Source organism: Penaeus monodon, chromosome 9, assembly GCF_015228065.2.
Source record: "Penaeus monodon isolate SGIC_2016 chromosome 9, NSTDA_Pmon_1, whole genome shotgun sequence".
Lineage (NCBI taxonomy): Eukaryota > Metazoa > Arthropoda > Malacostraca > Decapoda > Penaeidae > Penaeus > Penaeus monodon.
Window position 1 is genome coordinate 53,195,419 of NC_051394.1, and position 15,000 is coordinate 53,210,418.

Here is a 15,000-nt window from a genome sequence, read left to right on the forward strand (position 1 = left end):
CATTGTATATATATGAAAGTCATCCTCTATATATCGGACATCATTTCTGTCATCAATAAGAATAAACTTGTAGTCTCATTTGTCATACTTACTTCTTAATTCTCTGTATGACATGTTAACTTCTGTTGTTCACGTCCTGCTGCTGAAATATGCTTTGAACTCAGCTGGTATTTGTGTACAACGCGTTGCCATGGTAACGCAAGACGGAAAACTCTGAATGAGGTTCTTGTGAATATTAGTTATAATCTGCGTATAGATTTGCTTCCGTATTGATTTTCATATTTTATTGGATCGTTTATGGTGACACTGGTACGTATAAGTGATTTTATAATCACGTGTTAAAGAGAAAAGTAAAAATCGACCTTTTTCTATCAATGCCATTTGTATTAATATTCGTATTTTTATCTTTTCAGGAGAGTAATAATTCGATAGTATTAAGTCGTCATCTTTTTATAATATGGTATAAATGAAACATACTTTCTATGTTATTTATTAGCAACATCTTTGGGTAAATTTAAAATAAGAAATAACAAATAATTAGCAACTGAAGTGTTTACACGACGTCTGCTAGCTCTTTCCCATCCAACACTGTTTTCACGGGAATTTTAAAACTCTCATATTCTGAAAATGTACTATTTTTAAATATGTAAGGCATGTTTTTTTATTATTTTTTATGTATATTTATTACCGTATATAATTATATTCTTTAAATACGTGTGAACAAAGATCACAAGTCTGTAGGAAAGTCAAGCGCAAAGTAGAAAATGTGTTGGATTTCAGAACAGCCAAGTGGTGTTATTGTTTACAAATTGGTGACAGTTCTTGCTTTAAAATAGCGATAATTTTGGTTAAATTACTCTAATTTCTCCGTGATTAAGCATATCGCTGTAGCTTTGCTTAGCAGAAGGTGAGGCAGGTGGATTTTAAGTAAATGGAAACGTCTTGAATGCTTAAAAGATGTGTTTATAAGCATTTCCTGTCCTGTTTTGTTCTATTATCACTGTTATTAATCTTTTTTTTTACTTTGTTATTTTTGTTTCTGATCTTCGAAATCCACCTCATTTTCTTTCATTTTTGGCGTGTGTTATTCATGATGATCACTGTCGCTAGACAGGATTATTATTTAAGATTATATGCTTTATTAATTATGTATTCATTATAGCATAAGACTTGATTGTTTTTTCGTGTTTTTTTGGTTGCCTTTTCTCTGTAAATTGATATATAAAATCTGCATGATTTTTTAAATGTTTGTGTTTCTTTATTAATTTGTCTGTGATCAACTGTTCCTCGTCCATATGGTTTTTGTGGAGACCTTTTCTTTCTGTCTAGTCATGTTCAAGGCAGTTATTTGAATATCCTAATGGAAATGTATAGCAATTGTGCATTTGATATTTAGCTTTGATTTAAGACTACTTCTTGTGAGTCCCCAGCATTCTTGATTCAACATAAATTTCATTTTTCTTGGGTATGCGATTCATACATGTACGTCAGTGACCTCATATAATTGGCAACCATGATGTAGTATCCACATCATTATGTGGAGGTAAATTTTATTCATTCATAATTAAAAGCACCAATTAAAGCTACTATTTTGTGTATTAATTTAAATGCTTTGGGTCTAGCACTTTATCTGTCAAAAAATCTGCACAGTCCATGATAAAATATTATATGACTAAACATTGGCTTTTATATACGTACATACATATATATATATATATATATATATATATATATATATATATATATATATATATATATATATATATATATATATATATATTCTCTCTCTCTTTCTTTTCTTTTCTTTTCTTTTCTTTTCTTTTCTTTTCTTTTCTTTTCTTTTCTTTTCTTTTCTTTTCTTTTCTTTTCTTTTCTTTTCTTTTCTTTTCTTTTCTTTTCTTTTCTTTTCTTTTCTTTTCTTTTCTTTCTTTTCTTTCTTTCTTTCTTTTTTTTCTTCATCCATTGTGTTTTAAGATATATTTAAAATGTTCACTTTTGAATTACCTGTTATACTGACTTTGCCCACATTTCTTCCACCTCACTCTTTCCATGCACCCAGAAAAATGGATTTCCAGGAGGGCCTCCAAACTTGTTGGCTGGAAGATTGGTATTTAACCTCAAGGGGATGTGGTCCTATTACAAAACATAACCAAACCTATTCTTCCTTTTCCAGTTCAACTTTAATTCTTAGCATAGAGTAGGGAGAACACATTTTCATGTTAGAGATTAATTGTTTTTCAGCTTTCATATCCCTTAATTTCCAATGTGTACTTTATGCCCTCCCCAACCATGTAGATTATTATGTATTAGTATAATAGATACAATTAAGAAATGGATATATTCACCCACAAAATCTATGGAAACAAGTACGTCAACTTGAGTAATGAGCATGACAATCCCAAGTTTTCATTAGTCTCTCTGCTTTCACTATAAACATTTCCCCTTATTTATCACTCTCGATGCACAAAAAGGATTAATTCAGGAATTTTCAGTAGCACCTGAACTCAAAGGAAATTTATAGTGATGTGATCTGGCTTTTATATCTTATCTTCTTGATGGCCTATCTCATCTAAAGTGAGAGCCAGCTTCAGCAAAATATGTAATCAGATTGCCCATCACTTGATAACAGTTTTCACCTTCCAATATGTACAGTCTGTGGTTGGATGTTAATATATATAGAAAATCTGTCCATGTAATATTAGTTAGAACATCTAGGACTTCAGAAAAATGAATCATTTATGTGAGAGTGAGAGAGAAAGTGAAAGAGACAGAGACAGAGAGAGAAAGAAAGAAAGGGAGAGAGAGAGAGAGTGAGAGAGAGAGAGAGTGAGAGAGAGAGAGAGAAAGAAGGAGAGAGAGAGAGAGAGTGAGAGAGAGAGAGAGTGAGAGAGAGAGAGAGAGAGAGAGAGAGAGAGGAATTTTAAAAAGATGCTGAGTCACAGGATAGCAGTTAGTGTATGCTACCTCTGTACTAGTGAGGCATGACCCTCATTGTGACTCACTCCAGAACCTGTCTAAGCTGTTGTAGCAGGATTTATGATGGATTAAGTAGACTTTCTATGATGTTATAATGTAGGTTCCTCACATGTTGTTGCACAGTCACGGCTTGGATGGGCATGTGAGAGGATAAGACAGATCAGAGACATAGTGTATTGTCTGATATATAATATTACTTGTTTTTTTTCTGTTTTATGCTTATTTCCTCTCTACAATTTTCTACATTAAACAGTGACTAGTCAAAATGGACACCCAGAAACAGAACGAGGAGAAGCTACGGGAAGCCTGCTGTTATGGCGACAACGAAGCAGTCATTGCTCTGGTTACTAGAGGTGCGAACATCAACAGTAAACACGAGATAAATGGCTGGTGAGTTTTTTCTTTTTTTCTTTCTTTCTTTCTTTCTTTAATTCTTTTTCTTTTCTTCCTTTCTTCTTGTTATTATTATTTTTATTATTAGTAGTAGTAGTAGTTTTGTTATTATTTTCCCTCTAAAGTTTTAGTCTTGAAAAAAAAAAATATGTGCATATTATTAAAAATTATAGTAAAAATGGTGATCAGTTTCCAATTCCTTTTTAATATCCATGCAGGTTTTCTCATTTATTTTGGGCCTGTGAATTTTAAATGTGATTTTAAACAAAAGCAAAAATGAATAACAAGGGTGTATAATTGTAGTCTTTATTTTGTTATGTTTAGAAGTTTATTTAAACAAAATTTTCCTGTTTTTTTTTTAATTATTGTTATTTTGTGCGGGCCAACAATTTTTAAGACTGTTTTGGATCAGTTTTCATATACTTTTCAGTTGTTTTATTGAATCTGTCTCTGAATTCAATATTATGATAAGATACTTAATTTTTTTCCCTTTCTGTTGAACTACTTATAAAAAAAATAATTAATTAATGAAATAAAGAAAAAAAAAATGCTACATAAAAGCTAATGTTTTCTATTTTTGGCTCACATCTTCATACATTTTGCATCTGTACATAAATGTGTAATATCTACCTCCCTCACTGAAGAACATTATTCCCAGGACTGGACTACACTGGGCAGCGAAGCGAGGGAACTTGGAAACCGTGAGGTGGCTGCTGGCGAATGGGGCCGATCCAAAGATAACCAACAACCAGTCTCAGACCCCTGCTCAGCTGGCGACTAATCCACACATACTGCAGTTATTAGGTTGGTTGACTCTGTATATAGGATATTTTTTAGGGGGGAAAAGCTGTGTGTGTGTGTGTGTGTGTGTGTGTGTGTGTGTGTGTGTGTGTGTGTGTGTGTGTGTGTGTGTGTGTGTGTGTGTGTGTGTGTGTGCGCATGTGCATGCATGTGCTTGTGGGTGCATGCTACATTTTTTCAGTGTGCTTGCTCGTCAATTTTCTGTAAAGTTTGTCCAATAAACGTAGACCCAGTTTTATAGAGAGAATAGATTTTATCATTCTCCTAGACCCTCCATGAGTACAAGTGTCATTTCCCTCCTAAGGAACCGACAGCGCGAGCCCAGAAGGAACAGCCTCAAGTTCTGAGTCCCTCCCAATCACGCCCAGCTACATGGCTCATCCCCCCCTAATCAACCAGACAAGTCACAGCACAAGCAGCCCCCCCTCGAAGCCGCTGACCAATGGGATAACAGAGGTGAACGGGTATCCTGGCACGGGCAGCCTTCCTTCCAACAGTAACCCATCCACGTCCAGCTGCGTTCCTCGTCCGGGAATGAACCCCATGCAGGCACAGGAGTTAACCCAGAATAAGCCTAAAGGTGAGTGGTTTCTGTGATCCGCCCCCTTCCTCCCCCTCACCAAAGCTCACTCACTCCTTACCCACCCCCCTTCTCTACCACTCCCCCTCTCTCATTCCTCCTTCCCCACTCACTTCACTCAACTCATTCTGAAATGCTGTTGTGGCATGAATCACTTGGATATTTTGATCTTATAATTTAATTAAATTTTCTGTGATTATCGTAACTCATGACTTACTTTTCCTACTCTGCTCATGGTTACGTATCTTGCTATTATTGTTTTTTTCTTCTTCTTTTGCCATTTATTTTTCTTTTTACTTTTTTTCTTTCCTTTTTTTTTTTTTCTTCTTCCTTTTCATCTTTTTCTTTTTGTTTCAGAGCTGGTGTTGAAGGTTCGCATTGCCAACACCGATGACCCCGACTTCATCGAAATAGACTTCCCCATTACGCACATGAACTTCAGCCAACTCCTCACTGTGTGCTGTAAGGAGTTGGCTGTTAATCCCCAGATGGTCGAGAGAATAAGGTACGCAATGTCTTTTAAGCCAAAGTTGAGATTGAGTTGTGATATACCACTGCGCTATGATTCTTTAGAGAAGGTTGTTTTTTTTTATATGCATCTTATCAAGTAAAATAGAAATATTAACTATATATGCCATTTGTTTTGGTCGTTTCATCAGCTGACTGAAATTTTGCTTGTATATAGCCTCCATTGCTGTAGATCTATAGTTTACTCGCCTACCTTACTGCACTTGAATTTTTCTGCCTTTATTTGCTCTTTCTCGCATCTTCATCATCTTCTGCTTCTTTTACTTATTCTTCTCTTCTTGTCTTGTCTCTTCTTTTCTCTCCTCCTCCTCCTCCTCCTCCTCCTCCTCCTCCTCCTGTTCTTCCTCCTCTTCCTCCTCCTCTTTCTATTTCTTCTCCCTTCTCTCTCTTCCTCTTCATCTTCTTCCTCTTCCACTTCCTCTTCTTCTTCTTGTTTTTGCTAATTTTCTTTCCATTATTTTCTATAATTACTAATACAGTGAGACTATTGACTATGTGACTGTAAAAAAAGTATTTGAGGAAATTTGAAGTGTATTTGGAGATAAGCAGGTTAATGAGATGATTAAAGTCAAAAAAATGGAGGAACATATTTTGTTGATGTGTATGTACTATCATTTTCATTTAGAATGAAGTAGATGATACTGATACCTCTAAGGTAAAGAAGAAGTGAGCAAAGTAAGAAAATAGGAGAGGAAGATTATTCATTCCCTGATTAAAAATACATACACTTATTTATGATATCCACGTCATTCCATTTTATACTTGATTTGATTGGAAACAATTACCAAAAATGTCCCTCTCTTGCAGGAAACTACCCAACACACGCCTTCGAAATGACAAAGACGTAAAGCGCCTGGAAAACTTCACCGAACTAGAGCTCGTCATTAAAGGGCAGAGCAGACCGCCCATAACGCGATCAGACTCCCACTCCACGTCTAAAAACAGCTACCAGTCCATATCTTCCTTTAAAAACCAGACCATTTTGTACTGATCGAGGAAATTTTTTTTTTTTTTCTTCTCTGTGTTCTCTGGAGATTTTGTAGAAGAGATAATGCTAATTTTTTTTTGTATATTGATTTTATGAATTTGTTGTTTTTGTATTATCTAACGTTTTTGTTTGGATGTGTTTACGAAAAAAAAAGAAAGCATTTTTACATCAGGATATAGATGTTACATTTGAAAAGAAGTCCATTTGTAGCGAGCTTCCAGATTATGTATAGCATGAAGATTGTAATATACTTGGCTTTCATTTATGTTTAGTAAGTAAATTAGAAAACTATATGGAGCAGTAACTTCAACGAAAGAGAAGTACCAAAACCTTGCTTTTTATTGGTTTTACATGTACATGCATATGCACGCACACACCCACACCCACACGCACTTCAAAACCACCACACAACACACACACACACACACACACACACACACACACACACACACACACACACACACATCAAAACAACACCACATTTATATATATATATATATATATATATATATATATATATATATATATATATATATATATATATATATATATATATATACATACATACATATATGCAGTATATGCACATGGTTATTATTTTTCTTATGATTTTCTGTCAGTGTAATGCATGCTAAATAGATGATGTTGGACTCTGTACTTACTGAGTAACTTTTTAAAATGATATTTTTTCTCTCACTCTCTCAGTAATATTTGTTTCCCTTCTTCTTTGGTAGGGAAGAATGTTATGGGAAGATTGACTCCGTATTCTTTACGTGTTTTGTGCTTCTGTATTTCTTTAAATTGTGACTTTACTGAGAAGTGAATTAAGTACATTATCATCCCTTCAGAAAGTGACTATTAGAACAAAATATGCTCTTCTTGCCAGGCATGTAAGTAAAACAAGAGGTATGAGAACTTATGTTTGTCTTTCGTTTATTGACCCACTCAAGATCAGCATTGCATGGGTGTAATGATGGAACAGTCAGGAGTAAACCATACAAAGGGGTCACTAATCAGTTGCATCGTTGAGAACTAGACGAGAGATGTCAGGAAGCCAAAACTGGATAAGTGTTTAGTAATGGTTAGGGTTTTGGCAGTGGTAGTACATGGTTCAATAGGGTAAGTAGATGATAGATGTATGAATAAGAATTTATAGCTTCAAAGAGCAGGATATGTAATTGACCTGTTTTAGTGTTTTGTCTTTATCTGAATTATATGATAGTTCCGATGAAGAAATAACTTCAAAATGCGTCATTTATATGTCTTGCTTTTCTGAAGTTAAAAGTTCTTGTTCATTACTGTGATTCTCAACACCTTTTACCAAAACCAAGAGTGGCATAATAAATGGAAGAATTATGTTATTTGTTATTTCCAATTTCCTTGTTTTATCATACTTGGTTTTGTTGTTTTCTTGTCAGTGCGTGTTTTTATTTTATGTCATTTATTTCGTAGAAATTGTAGATACAGTTATTTCATTCTTGAGACTGTTGAGTGTATTTTTAGAGGAAACTGTGAACTACTGTATTGGTTCAGTATGATTTTTATTTATGATATTCTTAGTTATAGGAATTGCACATGAATCATGCAAAATTAAAGCATATTCATTGCTTGCTGTCTATAGTAATTAGTTCGTATTTTCACACATGAGGATAGAGATATTTACTTGAAGAATTTATGTGTCGTTTCTGATAGTTGTAAACCATGACAGTTAAAACCAAAGAAACCATTCTACTTCAAAGAACTCTTTGTATATTAGTATAAGGCTGGAAAAGGGAGAAAGATTATCAATTAGCAATCTGTGATTGTTTTTTTATAAGCTTACAGAAAAAAATTATAATGCTCCACTAGAATGCTAGTTAAGGAAATGTTTTCTTAGGTGAGACAAATAGATATGAGAGGGTTTAGGGAAAGAAAATATTGAAGGAAACTACCTTGAAAAATTATGTGTCATTTGCTATGATGATGAATTGAAAGTTGTTTGTTTTTTAGACATTTAAGATAAATGCCAACAGGAATGGGATGGAGAAATTGCAGACAGTAGTAGCTTAATGAGTGAGCAGATACTTAAAAGAATTTGTCAGCTGAATATCAGTACTTTGCAATGTGTTTCCCTGAAAAACAAAGAAAAAAGAAAATTATGTTTACGCTTATTTGTTGGTCCATCCAGTGAACTATTAAGGAGTTTGACCATATAAATCTTATAGCTTACATTTCATTCTGCAGAGAGATTTGCAGATGAAAGTCATTTAGTGCATCAGAAAAGGCTTGTGTACTTAGCACCTTTGATTATAATATATGCATATATTATCAAGTACTAAGAGGTATGGAAATTTGATGTACTTCTTTCAAGAGAGCTATGCAACACATGCTGTGCTGTGCACTTTTCCTTTTGATAATTTGCATCTCTCACTTGTTGTGAGAAAGATGATGAGTGTGTGTGTGTGTGTCTATGCCTGTCCAAGCAAGCATGTGGATTGTATATTCCTTTTAGAACAAAGTTTGTGGATCTAACTTTTAGTGGTGGTATATGGAAATATATCTGTTTTCCTTTTCCTTGAAGTGTATTTTTGTTTAATTTTTTTATTTCTTTCTTCCTTTTTCTTCTTTTCATAATGCATATGTCAGTGCAAAAGTTAGTTAATTGATCATTCCTTCTTGACATCCTGCCACTCAGTACAAATTAACAAAATTGTGGCTTTATATTTCAGACATTAAAAAAAAAATGTACATAGAAATATTAGCAGATCCTGGAAAGGGCAGGATATTTTTTCCACCTTTTATTTCCAAAGAACTTGATTCAATATCGTTTGTGATAAAAAGTAGTGTGTGACATTATCTAGTCTTTTCATTTCTAATCAGAATTATAATCTTTCATGGTGTTATTACTAGTATCTTTATTATTGTTTATTGTTATTATCATTATTATTGTTATTAATTGTTATTATTATTATCATTCTCTTGGTTATTTAATTTAAACAGCAATTCACAAAATGTTTTTGGAACCTGTGGAGTCATGACCTTATTGTCGCATAAGATGTGAAGGATAATTTATTAGATTTTTTTTTTTCTGAACATACAATTTTGACATTTAAAATTTTGGTTTTAATCTTGTTTTATTGTCCAGTGTTTTTTTGTTTTTGTTTTTTATGGTTTTGGGTATTTTTGTTTTCTCTCTTTATTTTCAGTGTTTCAATATTTCAGTTGTGTCTTAGTCTTATCCAGTAACATCCTGATTGAGGATTTATAGACTTGGATTGAAAATGTAAAAAAAAAAAAGAAAAAAAAAATAGAAGAAAAAAGAAAAAAATGCATGTTTATTAGCATAACGAGTTTTTTCAGTGTGTATTTGGGTTATGGTTGCCAAATTTGAAGTTGTTGAAAGATAAGATTTTTTTTGTGGTTTTATAACGACTGAATAAAGGAAATAGGATAATGGAAAATATATTAATTTTTTTGAAAGTGTGCATATCTTTTTTTTTTCTCTCTCTCTCTCTTTCATTCTTTTGAGTTCTAAAGAGATAGTTTATGGAATAATTTAGAATAAATTTTTGGACTGAAAAAATATTCAATGAGCGTGCAACATCTGTTTAAAGCAGCATATTTGAACCACGACAAACATGAATGGAAAAATGTGCTCCTTCTGTATCACGTCCCATTCGCTCTATGTCTCACTCGTTATTCTTTCCTCCCTGTTTCTATCTGTCTCCTTATCAGGGATATCATGAGAGAGGCCTAAGCCTTTGCTAAATGGGATTGGGACATGTTCCTCCGCAATTTTTTCGTAGCTCGTAAAAAAATGTAGCAATTTTAGTTTTGTTTAGCGTGGTCCAGAATTGTACCTCTCTGGTTGCCTTATTATTTTTTTTTAGATGCTATTGATTGATGTACAGGGTATCCCCGTTATTCATCAGCTGTATGGACCAGAAAAATACGAAGAACAAGAATGCAGTGGATAGCAATGCACATTATCCCATAGGAATGTATTCGAGGTCATAATTTGGACTAGGACCATAATATCCAGTGGTTTGTTGAGGCTTGTAATCTGTTTGTTTAATCTTTAAATAATACTATAAAGAGTTATACCTGCAATAAGAGAAATGCATACATTGGATATTGTGGCAATGGAGGAATTATTGCTTACACCACAAATTTAGAGGAGGGGGGTATGCCACAAATTTAGAGGGGGCGGTACACCACAGATATAGAGGAGGGGGGTACACCACAGATTTAGAGGAGGGGGGTACGCCACAGATTTTGAGGAGGGGGGTATGCCACAGATTTAGAGGAGGGGGGTACACCACAAATTTAGAGGAGGGGGGTACACCACAAATTTAGAGGAGGGGGGTACGCCACAAATTTTGAGGAGGGGCGTACGCCACAAATTTAGGGGAGGGGCGTACGCCACAAATTTAGAGGAGGGGCGTACGCCACAAATTTAGAGGAGGGGGGGATGTGGCAGAGGTGATAGGAATAAGGGGCAGGCTAGGAGCAAGTAGATGAGACAGGGTCATCGCTTTTTAAACAGCCTTATTGTCATTATTTTCAAGCAAGTTTTGTCCATGTTTAATCACCCAGTACGAACTGTGCATTCTCTGCTTTTTTTCCTTTTTATCATTTTCATCTTTGTATCGGGCATCATGGCATCGTGTCAGTGCTTTGCTCTGGGTGAGTTTGCGACAGCCATTATTCATTGATGAGGAGGTAAATCCATATTACCTTTCAAGAGTGCGCTGGGATAGCAGCATCAGCCTATGTCTGTGCCTGGAAAGTAGATCAGTTCTGTTCATATATAATTTACTTCTCGTCAGCAGCACACACAAACTTTCAGTCTTTGGGATGGGTATGCAAATTCTGGAATTCACATTTTTATGTTTATTTCTATTTCACTTTGTAGCTCCTGTTTTTTTTCTTTTCTTTTCTCTCTCTCTCTCTCTCTCTCTCTCTCTCTCTCTCTCTCTCTCTCTCTCTCTCTCTCTCTCTCTCTCTCTCTCTCTCTTTTATTTTTTATTTTTCTTTTTCTTTTCTTTTCTTTTCTTTTCTTTTCTTTTCTTTTCTTTTCTTTTTTCTTTTTCTCTTTTCTTTTATTTTTTATTTTTATTTTTATTTTTTTTTCTTATTAGTTTCTTACATGTTTGTGGACAAGTGTATAAACTTTCAGAACCATAAGGACAGAAGAGTGAAACGCAATTAATAACTCGTCCCCAAATGTCAGTGACGGAAAAACGAAATGACAAATAACGGGGATTCCCTGTAGTGATTGTCTTTGAAGCTTAACCCTTTAAAAGCAGACAAGGGTTTGAGCTTCATGTGCATGAGACACTAGTTCTTCACTTTAAAATTGTTCTTATTCTGATATTTATCATATTCATAGGATGGATAATTTGGACACTTTTTTTTTAAGACTTTTTGTCACATTTTATTCAGTATGCCAGTAAGACAAAAAAAAGACCAATTGCTATATTTTCTCCTTTAAGGGTTGAAAGAGGCCTAGTAAAATCTCTGATCCTTATCTCTTCTCCTTTTTCTCTGAAGATTTCAAGCAAAAGTAATAGATATAGTCCATGCTTCAGTTCTTCCTGGCAGGGAATAACAGATATATAAAGGGGACCATATATAGGCTTGTCAAATTATTGACAATGAAAAAAAAGAAAAAAAAAAGCAGTTAGCATCATAACTTTGAAAAAGGAAAATTTAAGTGTGCTTTGAGTTAGTTATGTTTCTTAATTTGTTTTTTAATGAAATATGAAATTTTAATGAGAAATGTTACTATGAAATCAAGATTTATACAGTATATTTAGCTTGAGTATTAAAGTAAGCCACATTGTCAAGAAACTAATATATACAAGATTTGTTTTTAATTGCAGGACTTTTGTCATATGAAAAAGTAATATTTGATGCACAATTTGTTAGGAAAGTCCATTGTCCGTGTGGCTAATCAGTGGAACACACCTCAGAGCTGATACCCACCTGTGCAGTGTAGATTTAGTTATATGAAATCTGTATGTTGGATATATGTCATCTATGTTTCTCCTGTCTCTCTCTCTCTCCTTCCCCTCCTTCCTTCTTCCTCTCTCTCTCTCTCTCTCTCTCTCTCTCTCTCTCTCTCTCTCTCTCTCTCTCTCTCTCTCTCTCTCTCCTCTCCCACCTTCCTTCCCTCAATATTATCCCAGAGAGAAATAAATTGCACTGCACTTGGGTTGCTTTTTGCCTCTGTCTGTGTTGTTTGCAGGGTAAGATTATGTAATGAGCTGTTTATTCTTAAACAAGGAAGCAAGATACTGATGATATGTGTATCTGTGTCTGTATATATATATATATGTGTATATACATATACATGTATGTGTACCAGGATTTACTTTTGTGTTATATCAAGCCCCCTTTTACACTCTCTAGTTATCATTCTTAGGTCTTTACCTTTGTGACATCTATGCAAGGACAATTCGCTGTTTTGACTTATGGAAGAAGAAGAAAAAAAATGAAGCTTTACATATTTAGTATATTTGCATGTGCTTCATTCTTTTTTAATAGTAAAACTCCTAGCTTTTGTGTAATTTTTGGGACCTATGACAGGAATTAGGTAGTGATAGCTGGTACAGTAATAGCAAATATAGAACTTGTCTCAGTGTGATGTCATCTATGTGGTGTGCACAGTGCTGTTAGTCTAGTTTGTCACAATCCCCATTATTATCTAAAATGACCTTAACTTATATCCGTTTTCTGTGCTCCATTACAATGCTAGTGATGTGAGAGGTACTGCTTCATAACCTGAATATTCTTGGGATCTCAAGAAGTTTAAAATGGTTTTTGATTTTCATATTATAAAATAGGGTACAGGTTAGAATCTCTTTTTTTGAGTATGATCATAATTCTAAAAAATAAAAAAGGAACAGAAAGACCTGGAAAGTATACAGAGTACTAAGTGTATCTCATTCATTTAGTCATACAAAAGACCAACATTTGTTCCACCTTTGGTATAAATGTAATTTGATGGAGAAAAAAAAAATTTGTGGTCAGAACATATATTTACAATCATCAAAGTTTTTTTGGGCCACTTTTCACAAAAAGACCCAATAAATTGTATTATTTATTCACTTAGAATCAGTTTAATCGCATTTAACATTATTCATATGGGGATTTTACAAATGAGATTAATTGCACATTCTGAGATTTTAATACTTTTCTTCAGAGGTGTCCAAACACCTACTGTCAGAAAAAAAATAATTGTGTTATATTAATACTTTTTAAAAACAAGAATAAAAGTCCATTATTAGTTGTGCATAGCTTTTAGTACTAAAATTACTTTCATTATTTTTGTATGTTCCAGCATATGCACCACCACTTTTTAAAATTAATTCCAGTGAATGAAGAAGTGTTTTTAATTTGAAACATAGGGGTATGTTTCAATTTCCTATTTTCCATAATTTGTCAAAGTGTTTTCTCCTCCCGAGATTTTGTTTTTGTCCTTTTATGAATTTCCTATTTCCCGTATTTCAAAGTGTGTTTTCCCCTCCCGAGATTCTCTTTTTCTCTTTTTAACAATTTCCAATTTTCAGTATTTTCTCAAAGTATGTTTTCCCCTCCCGAGATTTTCTTTTTCTCTTTTTATCTCAACTTTCTCCATCTTTTATCTTCATCTTTTGTGGTCCCTTTGGTATCGTGGGACCAGAAGGACATGGCATTTTTGTATTGCCATTCTGTATAAGAACTAAAAAATTGTTGCCTTATTACAGTATTATATGTATACCCTGCTTGAAGTATGAAGATTGTATTTCAGGCATTATGAACTTAATAAACATAAATGAGGAATTGTTACTTTATTATTTTTATTATTATTATTTTAAGGGTGTATATGATCTTCTACAGTACCTTTTTTTTTTTTCTTCTTTTTCTTTTTTTTTTTTTTTTTTTTCTTTTTTTATAGCACCCTGGTACCAAATACTTAGGCTTCTGGTAACACATCACATTAAGTATTATTTCCGACACTGACACATGCATTTTTTTTTTGCACAGAGCAACAATTGGTCACTGCCTTGCCACGTGAGATACAATACAAAAATTAGGAAGCATTTTAGCCCTTTTAATGCGGGTACGTAATGCCTTCTACTGTAGTTTTGGGGGAATTTTGTCACACAGACAGCTGGATGAGCGCTCGGCCGTCAAGGAGTCGTTTAGTGGCTCTGGTTTTCCCATTTCTTTTTTCCGTTTTTCATCCCTAATACTGTTATTATCAATACTCTTATTATTATTATTATCAATACTCCTATTACTATTATTATTAGCATTATGATTATTATAATGTTATGAAAATACTAATAGTACTAAAGATAAAAAAAAATTAATCTTTCCGATATCAAAGGAAAGGGAAAATAGGTTATATAGGGAATTGACGTCTTTTTGACTAAGTATTTATGCAGCCATCTATGTGCAAAGACAGTTAATCAGCTAAAATCACATTTGACATCATGGTATAATGAGCTAAGTTTGATTTTCAAAACTGATTAAATGTATGGTACCATCTGTCACTTTTTATCTCTCTCTTTTTTTGTGTGCGTAGTAAACTGACAGATACAATTGATTTGCATTATTCTAAAGAAATTAATGGTTTTATTGCCAATTTTTATATTTTTAAAAAAATTGCTAAAATAAATATGGTTCATAACAATATAATACCTCAATATAGGCTACAACAAAATATATCATTTCCAACAGCAGACAAAATGATGTTAACTTTTAC

At 33.6% G+C, this 15,000-nt stretch overlaps 3 protein-coding genes across 6 annotated transcripts in view; 1 reads left to right on the forward strand and 2 right to left on the reverse strand.

The window, feature by feature from the left end:
* The window catches only part of LOC119576764 (clusterin-associated protein 1-like), a gene marked incomplete in the record, with an annotated part of 15,877 nt that extends 15,704 nt beyond the window's left edge, over positions 1-173 (reverse strand). The window contains 1 exon segment of the mRNA XM_037924404.1: positions 93-173. Coding sequence (XP_037780332.1) covers positions 93-114 — 22 coding nt within the window.
* A 597-nt stretch (positions 174-770) lies between these two features.
* On the forward strand, positions 771-9,372 carry LOC119577253 (ankyrin repeat domain-containing protein 40-like). The gene is made up of 6 exons (XM_037925003.1): positions 771-907; positions 3,230-3,366; positions 4,028-4,173; positions 4,475-4,750; positions 5,108-5,255; positions 6,086-9,372. The coding sequence occupies exons 2-6, from the start codon at positions 3,242-3,244 to the stop codon at positions 6,267-6,269; spliced, it is 879 nt and encodes a 292-aa protein (XP_037780931.1). The 5' UTR covers positions 771-907; positions 3,230-3,241; the 3' UTR covers positions 6,270-9,372.
* A 3,897-nt stretch (positions 9,373-13,269) lies between these two features.
* LOC119577248 (ketimine reductase mu-crystallin-like) overlaps positions 13,270-15,000 on the reverse strand; it is an 8,281-nt gene continuing 6,550 nt past the window's right edge. For all 4 annotated transcript variants that reach the window (XM_037924996.1, XM_037924994.1, XM_037924993.1 and 1 more), the window contains exon 9: positions 13,270-15,000. This exon is cut by the window's right edge and continues 154 nt beyond it. The gene's annotated coding sequence lies outside the window, so the exon portion shown is untranslated.